Source organism: Crassostrea angulata, chromosome 1 (genome assembly GCF_025612915.1).
Source record: "Crassostrea angulata isolate pt1a10 chromosome 1, ASM2561291v2, whole genome shotgun sequence".
NCBI classification, from domain to species: Eukaryota; Metazoa; Mollusca; class Bivalvia; order Ostreida; family Ostreidae; genus Magallana; species Magallana angulata.
The window spans coordinates 10514371-10531379 of record NC_069111.1 but is presented as its reverse complement, the minus strand read 5'-3'; the positions used below and the strand labels follow the sequence as shown (position 1 = coordinate 10531379).

The following is a 17009-nucleotide window of genomic DNA, read 5'->3' as shown; positions in this document are numbered from 1 at the left end:
AGACGTCCAGCTTACCACGATAAATGCAATCCCGAATAGCACACACTGAGCACGTGTTCTTCAATATCTAACTCTACTCTACTCCACAGATATTTTTTAACCCTGCCATCTCTTTGCCGACGAAAGCACGTGCATTGCAGTGTTATAATAATCTTGACCGAATTTACTCGGGTTAAAAACTTTAACTAGTAATTACTTTTTATGCAATGGCTACCGACGACCAGAACCAAATAAGACTGAAGTTAAACAAAGGCTCCATTCCTGCTTTGGGATTCGGAACGTATGCCCCAGGAGAGGTAATGATAGTTTATAACGTTATTGAATGAAAGAAATCAAAGCTGATTTGGGCTGTTGATCGAGGATTTTTCTGCAGAGATGATGACCTCTTTACAGAATTTGACATACCATATGCACAGTGTTTGCCTATTATTTAAGCTACATCGATCATGATCGATGATAGAAAATGCATGTTCATGAATAAATGAAACATAACAACTTTGTTTAGCAAAAATATGATAAATTGTATATAAATGATGCTGATAGAGTATAACAATTATTATATCCTATGCATAATAAGCCTATGTCATAGTTCAATGCTCACTGTAGTTGATAGCAGACTGGTTGCATTATAGTTTATGATAGGTCTGATATGCAATTAAAACACACACAAAGAAAAGCAACAATAGAAAGTGGCTGTCATTCAATTTGAAATCAATGCAACTACTGTAGATACCTTATATTTTACGCGAGTACTTAATTCCGGGGTTCAACTGTTTTCCATCAAATCGCGAGATCATAAAATCACGAATGCCGAAATTTTATCATAGTGTCATGTAGTTAACATATGTCTGAAAATTAAAAGCTAGATTTTGAACTTCGCTAGATGGGCTTCTTGCGATTTTACTCGAATATTAATTCCTCACGTTTATTTAGGAATTTACAGTATACAATGTAGAAAGACATACAGTGTCTGCAGACAGTGTGGTCATTTCAGCTATAATGAGAGATTTAATAAAAGACGGGCAAGGTTAATACTTGTACATGTAATGTGTGATTGTTTTCAGACAAGTTATTGACCTAGTTGTCATTATCAAATCTTAAATACTTAAACACAGGTGTCCTTAGATACACTTATGACAGTTAATACAGACAGTATTTACACAAGATTTATCTCATGGCTATATTGAGATCTAAAATAATTCAAAACATGTAGGTTGTCTGAGCAAAGATAATTTAAATATGTAGGATAAACAATATTTAAGTTTATACATGTTATAATTGTTTTGCAAAATCCCTGTTCGTCAGAAGTATAAGAGAATAATTAGAAACGTTATAACAAGACCTTGGACTTTCGGTTGGACGTAGCTTTCTATTTCTTGCGTCAAAACAAGTTAAAAATGACACGGTTTCAAGCGAAATATCATTATGCACTGTTTGCATAGTCTTGGCTCAAAAGCCAGACAAATATTGTTGATTTCAAAGAGCAAAGACTGAGTGGCCGGCAATGAAATAGACATGTCTACGTCACATTGCTGTTTGACACAAATAGCCAAAGTCCAAGCTCTTGTTAAAATGGTTCTATGAAGTCAGATTATTTCTGTAATTACATGTAGTCTTTTATTTGAACTTAATGAAATAAATCGAAAATAAATAACCCATTTTATTTATGCCCCTTTTGCCCTCATACATGTAATATATCGCCAGGGGATGGAGTTAATAACAATTTTAAGATAACAGTGTTAATTAGAAAGAGTTTATATTTCTAACTGTGTCTGGGTAAATACAAGACATGACCAAAACCATTTGAAAGTGTAGTTGGGCAAGACAAAAAATATGGAGCAGAATAACTCTGTATACATTAATGAGGTTTGAAAGTTTTGATTGACAGAGTGAAGATGATGTTTACAAAGCTGTTCAGGTGGCCATCAAGGCAGGGTATCGCCATTTAGACTGTGCAGCAATCTACAGGAATGAGAGAGCAGTCGGCCAAGCCATAAAGAAGACCATTGTGGAGGATAAAGTTACAAGGGAGGACCTGTTTATTGTTAGCAAGGTACAATAACATAAAAATGAATTTGAAAAAAAAAATATAATTTGGTAAACGTATGTGGTAGTGTGTCTCTAGATGACTGATTTACATGGATTTAGTCGTATGGGGAACCATTTATAAAAGTTAGTCCAGCTTTCAAAAGTTGAGACAGTAAAAGAGCACATGACTCAGTGGTTATGGGGGTTTAAGCCAGTAACCAAAAGGTCGCCGGTTCAAACTTTGCTGTGGTCACTTGATGTTGTGTTTTGTGCACTTAGACAAGGCACTTTATCTACATTGTCTCAGTCCACCCAGCTGAAATTGAGTACCAGCTTATGCTGGGGGTTAACCTGCTATGGAGTGGTGTCCCATCCAGGGGGAGTCAATGACTCTCATCCGCTTAGCACCACAGAAACCAAAGATAAGCATCGGCCCTATGCGCCTTAATGGCATTGAGAAGGATTTTACTTTTAACTAACAGACTTAAAAAATGTTTTGAAATGTTTTGAGTTGTAATTACCAGAACGATTTTATGTTCCAAATACTTCAGCTGTGGAACACTTGTCACAAACCGGATTTAGTGAGAGCCAGTCTGAAGAAGAGTCTTGAAGACCTGGGACTTCAGTACCTAGACTTGTATCTGATTCACTGGCCAATAGGTTTAAAGGTAAGTGGGTTCTTTTTTTTTAATCATTTAAAAAGTGAAGTTGTTACATAGATAGAATATATTTGAAATTTCATGTGGAATGTACAGGTACATTTGCACAGGGGGAATCAGCATCATGCACAATTGTTTGTTCTTTGGTCACTCACCAAATAAATATGTGGCGTGGTTGATTTGATCATCATACATGTTCTGTGATGTTGTTCTTCACTATTTTAACTGAATTTCATTTTTCTCAGGAAGGAGGGGACTTTATTCCTAAAGATGAAAAAGGCAATGTTTTATTTTCCGACGTTGACTTTGTTGACACTTGGCAGGTACTATATATGCATCCACTGATCAACCATTGTGTGTTAGAATATTGTAAAATTTACTTTGATACATGTATACATGTATTTTGCTCACAGATACTGGTAAATATTTTATGATATTTTTGTTTGGTTTCAGGCAATGGAGGACTGTGTTGATGAAGGACTAGTGAAATATATTGGTTTATCCAACTTTAATAGTGAACAAATTCAGAGAATTCTGGATGTAGCAAGAATAAAACCCGTGATAAATCAGGTATTACAATGTACTATGTTCACCTCCACTGTATAAGGCAGTGTTAAAACTTTTATTATTTAATAAGAACTGCAAATACAATTACGGTACATATTTTGGATCCAATTCTTTCAGGTTGAATGCCATATTTACCTTAGTCAAGAAAAACTGATTGAATTCTGCAAATCTAAAGGAATCATAGTTACTGCTTATTCTCCATTTGCTAGTCCTGGGCACAAGAAGTAAGATTGATACATATTTTATTAACTTTTTATTCTTTCAGTTACTGATATTGTTATTCTTAAAAGATATTACCATTAAACCTTTTATATCACTATATTACACAAGATGAACATTAATTAAGATTTGATATAAAATTTTGTTATTATTTGATCGTGGTGTTTTGAATAAGTGGTTGACATAAATGAAACGTTTTGATCTCGTTGCTTCAGGATGCCTTACACACCTTGCATGGAGGAGCCAACCATTGTCGAGATTGCTAAAAGCAAAGGAAAAAAACCGTCACAGGTAAGAACAATAATCAGATCTGACGGGTTGGATATTGATAAGGCCATGCGAGACATTGTTGTACGTAGTCACAATTTGAAATTTTATTTCTTCCAATCTTTTGCTCTCTTCGCATAACTTTTGAAGCTTTTGAGCTTTTTATCACACTTATAATTTGACAACCAACTTTTAAATTTTGGTTCACTGTTACAAAATACCTTAAAAGTTCTGCATTAATTGATGAATTCAAATACAGTTATTGTAATTGTAATAATTCCAAATACCAAAAATCATCTAATAATTATATTATTAGACTCAATATGAGGGACAATCAAATTAAAACTACTTGAAGAACCTATCTGCTCCCTGATTTTCAATATTTAGTTAAAACGTGTGATACTGCATATCTTTTCGACAGTCAAATGCATAATAATTGCAGTTGGAATGAAATGAGATAACAATTTTTTAAATCAGTTTTTTGTGTGAAATATGACTCAATATCAAACCTCAAACCATTTTAACATTCTAGGGGAATACACTGTACCAATGTTAGTCAATTTGTATAGAACTTCTCTCAGGAGACAACATTATTATTTCAGGTCATCATTAGATTTTTGCTGCAGAGGGGCCTCGTGGTGATTCCTAAATCAGTCAGTCCAAACAAAATTATTGAAAACTTCCAGGTAAAATCTCTGCATTGATACATGTACCAATAACTTGTAGCCTAATTGTGATGCAATTCTGTTGAGTTTTAACAACAATTTTAAGACCTAAATTTTTTTATTAATGAAAATTTTGCATCATTTCAGGTATTTGATTTTGAGTTGAGTGATGATGAAATGAAGAAGATTCTGGCTTTAAACAAAAATCACAGAACTAATACAGAGGACATGTAAGTATATGCATTTGATATATATACATGTATATCAAACATAGACACTGTGATTTGACAGCTATAATGAAATTAAATTTGTCTTAGCAATGTTCTTGTTTAAGCTTAAAAAAAAAAGCATTGAATTTCTGAACATGGATTATAAAAAAAAGCAGATTTTTCACACCTCAGCTGAAAAAAATTGAAACTTTTTTTTTCATTCATATAGCAAGTTTTAATAACAAATTTCATTGTCATTTTGTAGTTTTCTTCAATGTATTATTTTATGTAATGATATTAGGCACACATTTTATTAAAATGTGTAATGAAATCTGGTTGAAATGTAAAAAAAAAACAACCCAAAGTTTGAAATTTGAAAAAAAAAAAATTATAACCCAATTCTGCTCTACATGAACATCTATATATATAGATATTTTACTTGTACATTAATTTTTTTGTGTAATGGTAATCAGATTTTTGCTACATGTAAACATACATTGAATTGTTTGATTGTTTGTGTTCTCTTTTTCCAGAGCCTTGACACACAAATACTATCCATTCAGCATTGAATTCTGAAGTTGTCCACTACCAAGGATATTCCCTACCAGGTTCTATGCAAAATAATCAACCCTAGCAGGTCCATAATTTATAGATTCAAAATCAGTTCACACGCAGCAGTGTAAAGACAAATCTTTGGTCCACTTCCTTCCAATCATTTTGAATCTTTAATGTGATATTAATATTACTCAATCCGATTTTCCCAGTCTGTTTGTTTGCTTTTTTGAGTCATCACTTTTGGCTAAGTATGTGTGTCCTTTATTTACTGTTCGTAAGAGAGAAATTCATAGTTTCACATCTCTGACAGCTGAGAATTATTTTCATTATTAATGTGTACAATATGACAAAATATATTTTCTTTGTGATTGTTTGTCTATTTAAGAATATTGGTTTCCATACATTTTGAATGTAAATGGTCTTGTTGTTTTCATTCATGAAGCCCCAATATTAACATATGCATTTTGACAATTTTACACTATTTTGGAAATGTTTTTAACACTTGAATCAGGCTATTAGATGAATTTTAATTGACTTCAGTTTATTGGTAAATTATGGCCTTGGTCAGAGGTTGTGAAAGAGGAGGTTGAGAGTTTTCTAATATCAGCATTGACTTTGTTTTAAACAACAGCAAAAGATGTACCGGTAAACACATTTCTAAAGATCAACCAGAAGAGCACATATATAACATTAAAAGAAACAGAGATCTTTAACTTAATGATGCATAGTGTGTCATTGACAAATGGCATTAGCAATACTTTTCTGTATTGAAAGTAACAGTATTAATAGGTTAGTATATAATACTATGTGCTGTTATAAAGTGTATTGGTTTCATCATCTATACACGTCTTGTATTCTTTATGAAGTTATTTGTGAAGTTCAATATATCAAATATATTGAATTGTACATGTCAATTTACATGGAAATCTGTAGGAAGATTAAAAAAAAAAAGGTAAACTGAACTTCTGTTTCGGAAACAACTTGTTTTAACCACATGTTTAGTTGCTACTATAAATTTTAATTTTACTATGATTGTATATTGTGCCATATATTGTTGATTATTCCTTTTTAAAACCAGCAACACAACGATATATTTATGATCTGCAAGATAAAATACTAGCAGTTCATTGAATTTTAATTTTGTTGTGAAATGGACCTATTTCCCATGTTTCTGGACTTGACATGGCCATTCACTATTTTATGCCTTATTCATGCATTTGTAAACTGTGATGGCGTTGATACAGTTACATCCACATATAACAATCCCAAAATAAAGTTGATAAAAATTACAAACTATACAGGTATCTGCCCAAAAAGAATATTTTAGAAACTGCAGTACCTATGCATATTTCATTATGTGCGTTTTGAGCAATCAAAGATGACAATTGACATAGGAAACTTGTTTTATTTAAAAACCATCGGCCAGAAACACCATATGTACATGTATTTGTTAGCGGCTGTTAATAAAAAGCACTGGTGCTTGCGCATGTATTTTTTGATTTTTTTTTATCAACATATGAAGAATGCGTATACACGTATCTGTTGAATAAAAGAAAAATATATATAATCACTGTTGTTTTCTACTTTGTACATCTATTACAAATATTCATGGTGAAATGATATTACTTCATATACTTTATACAAGAGGAATTAAGAGACTTGCATTGTCTACAAAAAAAAATCGATGTTTACCGAACAGCTGGCTCTGTTGAGGCTGGAACGAGGTTGAAAAGTAACATTTTCTTCGTAAAACGTATTGAATGCAGTATATGACCGAATAGTGTAAAAGTTTAGACATTCAAAATGGCAAATAACCTTTATACTAAATGTCCCGAGTTTTTGCTTCCACCACTTTTCGCTTGATATTTCGATAATCATAAATACCTTTGTGCTCAAACTACGTTCATCCGCTATTAATATGGAAAATGTCCAGATTATCTGTTTTGAAACGCCCCCTCTACCGCTTCAGGTTTAAATAAACATCCGAAAGTAGAAAGTCTACGGTGATTTTGCATTGCATCAGCCATTAATAAGCCCGGATGATAACGTTGAAAAATTGCGCGAGGTATCTCGAGTACTTCCGAATGGAGAAAATATGTAAACATTTCCCATTATAAATCTCCGTAAGAAATTTGTTTTCGTTCCTGGGAACTTTTATGAGTGAAAAATGATAATTGATCAATGAAGATATATTAGATATATTCTTTTTTATCGATTTCAACTGTATTTCTTTCACAGGTATGTGTATTTTTATTAAAATCATCAAAAAGTGATGAAAGCAATAACTTGGGACAGACTATAACATGAGGTTTTTTTTTTAATTCTATGTCCCATTCTACCATAAATGTCGTGTTTCTGACGATCCTGACTAAGGATATTGCTTTACAAATTATCATTACAATCAGGTTCTTAATTGAAGTTTATTTTTAGAACGAGTGTCATGTTGTATATTTTGTATTTACACCCATCCAGTAAATTCAAAATTACAATATGACAAAAGTTTTCAACTGTATGGGAGATACAGGGTTGGGCGAAAGGCGAGATCAATAAACACTGTGTCGGATATATTATGCCAGTGCCAAGGTAGCATTTTAAAAATCGATAAATACCAAAGGATATATCATTGCCTAGAGAATACGAATATTTTCAATTTTTATGTTTAGTGCAGGCACGTAGCATCGTTTTTTAAAGTGGGGGGGGGGGGGGGGGGGGGGCAGACTCATCCAAAAAATCTTGACAAGCAAAAAAAGAAGAAAAAAGGAAAATTTTAAGTTTCCCAAAATCTTCAAAATCCTAATCCGGGGGGGGGGGGGGGGGGGGGGGCTGGCGTACTATATGATAATTTTATTTGTATAAAATGACATTTGAGAAGAGTATGGTGCTCGAAGGGGCCACTTCGACCTTCTGTAAAATTACCAAAAAATATGCCTCGGACCCCCCCCCCCCCCCCCACCCCACCTCAGCTTTCACTTTATACAGCTTATCTTATCTTTAAAATAAAGAGAGCTCTACAAACATAAAAAGGCGATGGCAAAAGTGCGAAATTAGAAAGGCGAGAGTGCACACTCTTCAAAATTCGCGCTTCGCCTTCGCACCTTCACATCTTCGCCATACTTCTATCCATATCTCTTTGATGATATTTTGTAATACAGTTTGCAAAAAAAAAAAGAGAGAAAAAAAACCCACACAATACCCCCCCCCCACAGTTTTTTAATTATACTCAGTTTGAAATGTTTTAACAAACGATAAGAAAATAAATATTGCTTTAAGAATTTAGTGGTATTGAACCCACAGCGTAAAAAAATATTTCAACACCATTATATTGAAATTTTAATATTAAGGTGGAATAACACACCTGGAAAAAGTCAATCAAATTAACATTGAATTATTTGATTATGAAAGATTTAACCATGAATACGTATGTATGTCAAATAAGCGAAACATGTCCAGTTTGGGGATAAAAAATGAGTATCTAAAAAATTAAATTCAGTAAATAACAACAAAAGCCCCTTCGGGATTCAAACTCGGGATGTACGGATCATAAGCCCGACACTTTATCAACTCGGCTATGGAGTAAGTGACATGTAATTGTCGATAAAATCCTTTCAATAAAACAAAATGTCGTTTCGATAAGAGGTCAGCCATTTTATGATGATGTGTTCTATAGTGTACATTGAAAATTATTTACATGCATTTAGTCCAACTGTTTAAAAAAAATATTCATTACCAATGCGCAAGACTCATGACTACCTATAAGCAAATTTACCAAAGCTCTCAAAATGTCACTATATTGAGTGCATGATAATATATTATATTGGCCACGAATTTACGGACTTCTATTATTTTTCTAAAACGTTCAATTATTGGGCTACAAAATAACATTTTAAAAGTATTGTGGGTCATCTCTCGACCTTTTGGTTGATTAAAATCGCTTTAAATTCTATTATATTAACGTCTTTCTTTTAACTAATTATTAAATTGATTATAAAAAGTTAGTAAAATTCACTAAATTACTGTTAACGTACATAAGTACCGTATTTTTCGGGGCATAGGCCGGTAATTTTTCTCTCCGATGAGCGAGCCCCGGCCTATCCCCCGGGATCGGCTATTCTTAGACTCAAAACAGTAAAATATAAAATACACTGTTTTTATCCGTTGTACCGTTGTAGCAGTTTATTATGAGGGTTGGTTTTTTTTCCATCCGTTTGAACTATTGTTCGATAGTTGTCCCGTTGATAATTTTTGTAATGACAATGTGAGTAATAAAATGTACAGTACTGTACGAGGTATTTCTTTACAATCCCAATCAAAAGAATTTTTTCCCACGTTCGTGTATGAACCCTGGAAACTATTATTGCGTAGTAAAAAAGAAAACGAAACCGGGTAGAATGTAATATGACAGAATTTTTGTGAATTCTTCATGTCTGCGTTCGTGGGAATCACTGGTATTGGGTGGAGAATAAATCAAATGCTTTGTGTTCTGTTGGATGAAATAACGGTATTCTGGTGTCGTGTGTATATACAAAGGTGTGAAACCCGTGACTAAAACACAGCCTGGGGGCACGTAGCCTAGTGTACACCGTTACACTTCATTGCATTAACTGTGTTTTTAACATTACAACTTCTCTGCATAACGGCAGTCACTATTTAATTAATTAATGGAAAGAACACAAATTAAATACATGTATTTTATGTTTGGTATTTCGTTTTCTCCAATCTCTACCCAGAGTTATCGTTCCTGCTTCGCTCCACTTATACCTCTGTTAACGTCTAAAAAGTAGTGCCACGAAAACATTGGTAATGGAGTATTACTCCGAGAAATAGTTCTTTGTTTGTTACCGTGATTTACCAATATTAAATAAGGAATAAGGAATCATTCTTTGAGTATTATGAGGTGATAATTTCGGTCGGGGCGTGGTCAAATCAAATAAAGCCCGAAGGGCTTTATGATAGATTTGACCACGCTCCGACCGAAATTATCACCTCATAATATTCAAAGAATGATTCCTTATTACTTATATTTATATTATTTCTAATGTGCACGATTAAAGATCTAATAATTATAACATTTTTACCGTTGTTTTAATTCGTATAATTATGCAAACCCCACTGGCGCCCCAGGAATACGTCATTTGACACTTGCATCACACGTGTGTTGTACATGAAAACTCACAGACATGTATTGAAGAGTCAAATTTGCAAATTTATTAAGTCGATACAACAAAATATCAAATCAAATATCATTTGATTTTTTAAAAAAATGTGTGTAGTTGCAAAATAGTAAATAACTAGAGTGTTTATTTCGTGATAGCGGAAGGTACTTTCCTCCTGCGCGGTAAGGCGGTCGATCTACACCTCAGTCGAGATTGTACTTGATGGTAATGGAACAGTTCTCAAAGCGGGAGTTATTCAAAACTCCAGATTTAATGCTCGAGTCGGACATGGTGGAACAATTAAGTTCATTTTTGACAGGTAAGTTGGAATTTTCAGAATTATAGGGAACGATTTGAAGATTCTGTGATTGTTGGCCGGAAATTACACATGAATCTTCAGATGGATCATTTATTTTGACACTTGCGGTGGTTATTGTAGATAAAGTTGCACTCGCACTTTTTTTTTGGGTAGAAGACAGTTCACGATTATAGCTACGTATGGAAGCTTCGTTGCGATGCCCGGAGAAGTACATGATGTGTCTTGCTTCAAATCCAGCGTCGTTCATGGCCTGAATTGCTGTCGCTCTTAGACAGTGAGCTGTGTAACGTTTGCACCCGGCGGCCTTGCAAATATCCGGAAGGAAATTAACATATGATCGCTTTTTCATGGGATCGGCTGTGTACCATATGTTGCAATCTTTCGGGTAAGAAATGGCATCTTTAACGCATTTATTGAAAAGATGAGACGCATTTGGGTCCGTTTTAGACAAGAAGAACTTCAACATCTTCACAGGACAAGTTTCGTTTCCAGTTTCATACATTCTTTTGTCGTTCAGTGCTTCTAGTTTGTGAATGCCACCTTGATAGTTTTTAGCTCACCTGAACCGAAGGTTCAAGTGAGCTTTTCTGATCACCTGTTGTCCGTCGTCCGTCCGTCCGTCCGTCTGTCTGTCCGTCCGTCTGTAAACTTTTCACATTTTTGACTTCTTCTCTAGAACCGCTGAGCCAAATTTGACCAAACTTGGTACAAAGCATCCTTATGAGAAGGGGAATCTAAATTGTTAAAATAAAGGTCACAACCCTTTTTAAAAGGGAGATAATTGCAAAACTGCGAAAATTGGGTGGGTGTCTTAAAAAATCTTCTTCTTAAGAACCACTACACCAGATATGCCAATATTTACACCAAAGCTTGTATATATAGTGAAGATTCTAAATTGTAAAAATCGCGATCCCCGGGTCAATACTGGGGTCCCAAGAGGGGTTCAAAGTTGATTAAAAACGACAAATTTAACATAGAAATATATGGGGGAAAATGTTTTTAAAAATGTATTCTCAAGGACTACAGTGCTAAAAATAGTGAGATTAATATACAAGTACCCTAAGATAGTGTAGATTCTAAATTGTGAAAACCGTGATCCCCGGACTAATACTACGTACGGCTCCAAAATATGTTCAAAGTTTAACATAGAATTATATAATGGGAAAGTGTTTAAACTCTTCTTTTTAAGAATTACAATGCTACAGTTTGTGAGATAACTGTGCAATCATTCTAAGATAGTGCAGATTCTAAATTGTGTAAATCATGTTTTATTAAAAGAAGTCTTAAAAAAAAAAGAAAAACGAAATTTCTATGATAAGTTTATCATAGTTAAATTATCTGGAAATACATGTGTATGTTTATCGACTAGTTTTTTTGTTTTTTTTTGGAATTTCAATCCCGACATCAATTACTCACATATCGGGATCCAAGTGATCGGGATCAAAGATCATAAATTCAAACAACTTCAAAAAGGTGTGGATCTTAGTTTTTACGAAGTTTTGATTCACAAACACACAGTTAGGAAAGATAAAGGAACAAAAGATAAAAAATGGTTATGGAAAAAAAGTAGGAATCATTGATAGACTTTAACAACTACTAGTATATATAGACTTTCCATGTTTTTTGAGTTTAGTCTATAAGACAGATGATCGATGAGAATGCAAAATCTAACATGCCAAATGTCCTCATCACACCTGCAATATTTTTATTTGATGAATCAATAAAGAAGCTTTTAATGGTTGAAATACAAAACAGATGCCAATATCATCTTTTAATTATTTAACGAATATTATTCAATTTTTTCAGTGAAATTGAATTTTTTTTTTACTGCAAATGGGTATTTTAGAGCTTAAAATTCAGTCTCAGTTGATGTGTAAAATAACTATGAATAAAAACATGCCAAAGATAAAATTGTTTCTTTTTATGTATTGTTTAATATATGGCAAAATCTTGAAATATATATGAGTTTTACAATATTTATTCAGAGTTCACTTCATAATAAACCCTTTCGAAATAAAATGATACAAGGACTATTGTTCAGGTGAGCGATTTGTGGCCCAAGGGCCTCTTGTTTTGTTTTGTTTCAAGCTTCAAACAAGCATATATGGAGCCTTCTTCGTCAACTTTGAAATCGAAGGAATCTACCCGAAGCTGATGATGGAATTCAAGACCACGAGACACAAAATGTATCGCGATGATGTACCACATTGCAAGTCGCAGATTGACTGGAGAAGAATATGCACTCTCCAGGTAAGCAGAAATTTCTGTAAATCTGATTTGTGAATGATCTCCTTATGAGTTGTAGGGCGAGAAGTTCCAGTGACCATTCTATGCTTCATGAGACCGGTCAAAAATTTATTTGCAGTTTTAAATGCTTTATAGTTTACAATGTCTATATTTCGACCGATGTCGGATAAATGCCTGTTTATGGCGGCTCTGATTGCTTTCATGGTATTTTTATGATATTCGGAGGTATGCTCCTTTTTCGGGTTTTGGGGTTTTGCTTCACAGTAAAAGCGACTGAGTTTTTTCGCCAGATCCTCCTCGCAAATCTCAGCCAGATCTAGAGGGACTCCAAACGTTTCAATATGCCAATCTGTAATAGAAAACGCACAATGATATCCATGTTTTGACAGTTATTTGAGAAAAAACTGTAACTGCATAATATGGGCTGTTTTTGTTTGCGTTTAATTGCTGCTTACTAATATTCACTTTTTTAAAAAAAAAGAAGCGTACCTGTAAGAATCTTTAAACCCCATTTGGTGCTTTGTTTTGTAGCCTTTGATTGTGTGAGTTCCTGAAATCCTTTAATTTCGTCGTCGGAAAGCTTAGCAAAACGAGTACTTGTTGGCGTTTCTGGGGCTGGCAACCCGGGATCATCGGATTTTTTCAAATCGGCAAATGTCTGTTGGGTTAATGTTATATCGAAGTCCGAAACGACCATTTCGGATAGAAAATTGTCAAAATCAGAATCAAAACCTTCTAATTTTAATTCTGGCAGGAGGGCTTCATAATTATCCCCACTAAATACTTCAAAATCGCCATATTTTAGCGCATCTGATATATCGTCGTTCATGGTGGCTGCATTCGATCGAAATAAAAAATGAAGTGATCAGCACACGATCATTATAAGAAATCTATTCATCAGCAGACGAGCCGTTTATATAAAATATTTAAATTGCATATTAAGATATTTTTCTATAAATTTTATTTTAAATGGTAACCTTTACATGCTCATTTTAATTTTCATTCATTTTGTGTGCGATAAGAAAACATTTCAAAACCACTACTTTTTAGCTCACCTGAACCGAAGGTTCAAGTGAGCTTTTCTGATCACCCGTTGTCCGTCGTCCGTCCGTCCGTCCGTCCGTCTGTCTGTCCGTCCGTCTGTAAACTTTTCACATTTTCAACTTCTTCTCAAAAACCACTGGGCCAAATTTAAGCAAATTTGGTACAAAGCATCCTTATGGAAAGGGGGTTATAAATTGTTAAAATAAAGGGCACAGCCCTTTTCAAAAGGGAGATAATTGCGAAATAGTAAGTTTAGGGTGCATGTCTTTAAAAATCTTCTTTTCAAGAACCACGGCACCAGAAATGCCAATATTTACACAAAAGCTTGTATATATAGTGAAGATTCTAAATTGTAAAAATCGTGACCCTCGAACCAAAACTGGGGCCCCAGGCGGGGTTCAAAGTTTAACATAGAAATACATAGGAAATTTTTTTTAAAATCTTCTTCTCAAGAACCACTGCACCAGAAATGCCAATATTTACACAAAAGCTTGTATATTTAGTGAAGATTTTAAATTGTAAAAATCGTGCCCCTCGGACCAAGACTGGGGCCCCAGGCGGGGTTCAAAGTTTAACATAGAAATACCTTAGGAAAATGTTTAAAAAATCTTCTTCTCAAGAACCACTGCACCAGAAATGCCAATATTTACACAAAAGCTTGTATGTATAATGAAGATTCTAAATTGTAGAAATCGTGACCCCCGGACCAAGACTGGGGCCCCAGGCGGGGTTCAAAGTTTAACATAGAAATACATAGGAAAAATGTTTAAAAATTTTCTTCTCAAGAACCACTTCACCAAAAATGCCAATACATACACAAAAGGTTGTATACATAGTGAAGATTGTAAAAATCGTGACCCCCGAACAAAAAGTCGGGCCCCAGTAGGGGTTTAGATTTTAACATATGTAGGAAAATGTTTGAAAATCTTCTTCTCAAGAACTATAGTGCAACTGTTTGGGATATTACTATGCATACATGTACATCCTTAAATAATGTAGATTCAAAAAATTGTAACTCCCGGACAATTGATGTGCACCAAGAGGGGTTCAAAATTTAAACATTTTAAAAAACATAAAGGAAAAGTTTAAAAATTTTCTTCTCAAGAACTACAATGTTTTAGTTTGTGGAATTTCTATGCATGCATCCTTCGATTATGTAGATTCCTAATTGGTAAAATCGTGACCCCCGGACCAATACTGGGGCCCCAAGATGGGGTCAAAATTTATCAAAGAAATATAAAAGTAACATGTTAAAAAATCTTCTTCTCGAGAACTACAATGCTTCAATTTGTGAGATTACTATCATGCATACAACCTTGGATAATGAAGGTTCGACAGTTTTAAAATAGTGACCCCTGGACTAATACTAGAGACCCAAGATGGGTGTAAAGTTAAATGTAGAAGTACTGGTATATATGGAAAATGTTTAAACATCTTCTTTTCGAGAACTACAATGCATCAATTTGTCAGATAACTACGTCAGCACCCTCAAATAGTGTAGATTCGAAATTATAAAAGCCGTGATCTCAATCTAATACTGGGGCCCCAAGAGTTGTTCAAAGTTTAGCATAGAAATATAGAGGGAAAATGTTGAAAAATCTTTTTCTAGGGAACTATAATGCTTCAGCTTGTGAGATAACTAGGCAAGCATCCTTAAATAATGTAGATTCCAAATAATTAAAACTTTAGCACTGGACTAATACTGTGGCCCCAAGAGGGGTTCAAAGTTTAACATAGAAAGATATATTGAAAATGTTTTTAAAAAGTTTTTCTCGAGAACTATAATGCTACAGTTTGTGAGATTACTATGAAAGGATCCTCAAATTGTGTAAACTCTAATGTAGTGGAACCAAGAGTTATCTTTCTTGTGTTCTGTACAGTCTGAGAGTTATTCTTCTTGAAGTGGAACTCTGCTATGTTCAGTTTTTCAGGTTGTGTACGTGCGGTCCCACCGCAGTGCTTCACATTTTCATTCCTATGTTACTATTTATGTTGTTCAAGCCAACCATAAACCTCGGACCATAACTGGGTCCCGAGAAAGGGGTTCAATGTTTAAAATAGAAAAAGCATATGCTACGAAATGTAATGTTACAAGGAACTGCTGTTCAGGTGAGCGATGTGGCCCATGGGCCTCTTGTTTTATTTAGCACATGCAATGTATTACTACGCGCGCCGTGCAGCCAATACCGTTTTTCGGTTTTGCTATAAGACACGCCCATTTTGTGTCACTCATATTTTTTGATGTTATTCGGTTTTAGGGTTCAAAATTGATTTGTAATGTTATCACAGACAAAGACAGTTGAAAATGTAAATATATCTTTTTATTTCAATATTTTTAGCGAGGCTTTAACATCGAAATGTAGACTGAATACATATAAAACTATAATTTATAATATCATGATTGAGAATGGGTTTTGCCAAGATTCTTGGCATTTAGACGTTAACAGAGGTGTTGTAGCGCAGCGTAATACGCCCTCTGGTGAGAGATTGCGTTTTCTCATTCATAGCGATTACGGGGGATAACTCTATTTGAATATGAAACCACGTGTTGAGCTAATGGACGCCATACCCAGTATTTACAAGTAGCTTTCAAAGTATAACTTGATTAAATGAGATTTAGCAATAAGGTATTAATAAAATATAAATGGTTTGGTAAAATAATTTTAATATTATACTTAGTTCTACCAGACAAAACCACGGAGGTTGGTGTTGCAATTAGATTTACAATATGTAAAATTACGATACATATAACGATACACCGACGAAAACGGAAGAGACCAAACAGCCACAAAACACAGATTGATTTTTAAAAAATGGCTTAAAATATATATGTTAAGCAAATTTAATAACTTTAATTACTCTTTTAACTTTCTACATCGATATTCTGAAAGTATATTCTTAATACGATGACTTCCTTAATAAGCGGTCATACTTTCACTATAGTAATCATCGATTGAAAATCGGCTTATCCCCCAATTCGGCTAGACTATGGATTTTTCTTGAATTTTGTCTAAAAATTAGCAATTCGGCCTATGCCCCATATCGACATATGCCCCGAAAAATACGGGGTACGTTAG

General features: G+C 34.1%; 2 protein-coding genes across 2 annotated transcripts; one reads left to right on the top strand and one right to left on the bottom strand.

Annotated features, from left to right (window-relative positions):
• On the top strand, positions 1–6736 carry LOC128181978 (1,5-anhydro-D-fructose reductase-like). Its single transcript, XM_052850564.1, has 10 exons — positions 1–296; positions 1889–2053; positions 2580–2696; positions 2933–3010; positions 3141–3257; positions 3372–3478; positions 3689–3764; positions 4343–4426; positions 4553–4635; positions 5148–6736. Exons 1-10 carry the CDS (start codon positions 207–209, stop codon positions 5188–5190), a joined length of 960 nt encoding a protein of 319 aa, XP_052706524.1. The 5' UTR covers positions 1–206; the 3' UTR covers positions 5191–6736.
• A 5593-nt stretch (positions 6737–12329) lies between these two features.
• On the bottom strand, positions 12330–13648 carry LOC128177296 (uncharacterized). Its single transcript, XM_052843959.1, has 3 exons — positions 13378–13648; positions 13029–13237; positions 12330–12335 (listed from the first exon to the last, which is right to left on the bottom strand). Exons 1-3 carry the CDS (start codon positions 13583–13585, stop codon positions 12330–12332), a joined length of 423 nt encoding a protein of 140 aa, XP_052699919.1. The 5' UTR covers positions 13586–13648.
• Positions 13649–17009: the final 3361 nt, after the last annotated feature.

Excerpts from the sequence above, each read along its gene's own strand:
- LOC128177296 (XM_052843959.1), bottom strand. The coding sequence starts at position 13,585 with ATGGTCGTTTCGGACTTCGATATAACATTAACCCAACAGACATTTGCC. Across the intron at positions 13,238-13,377 it reads GGGTTTAAAGATTCTTACAG|ATTGGCATATTGAAACGTTT; the intron begins GTACGCTTCTTT and ends TTTCTATTACAG.
- LOC128181978 (XM_052850564.1), top strand. The coding sequence starts at position 207 with ATGGCTACCGACGACCAGAACCAAATAAGACTGAAGTTAAACAAAGGC. Across the intron at positions 2,697-2,932 it reads ACTGGCCAATAGGTTTAAAG|GAAGGAGGGGACTTTATTCC; the intron begins GTAAGTGGGTTC and ends CATTTTTCTCAG. Across the intron at positions 4,636-5,147 it reads AGAACTAATACAGAGGACAT|AGCCTTGACACACAAATACT; the intron begins GTAAGTATATGC and ends CTCTTTTTCCAG.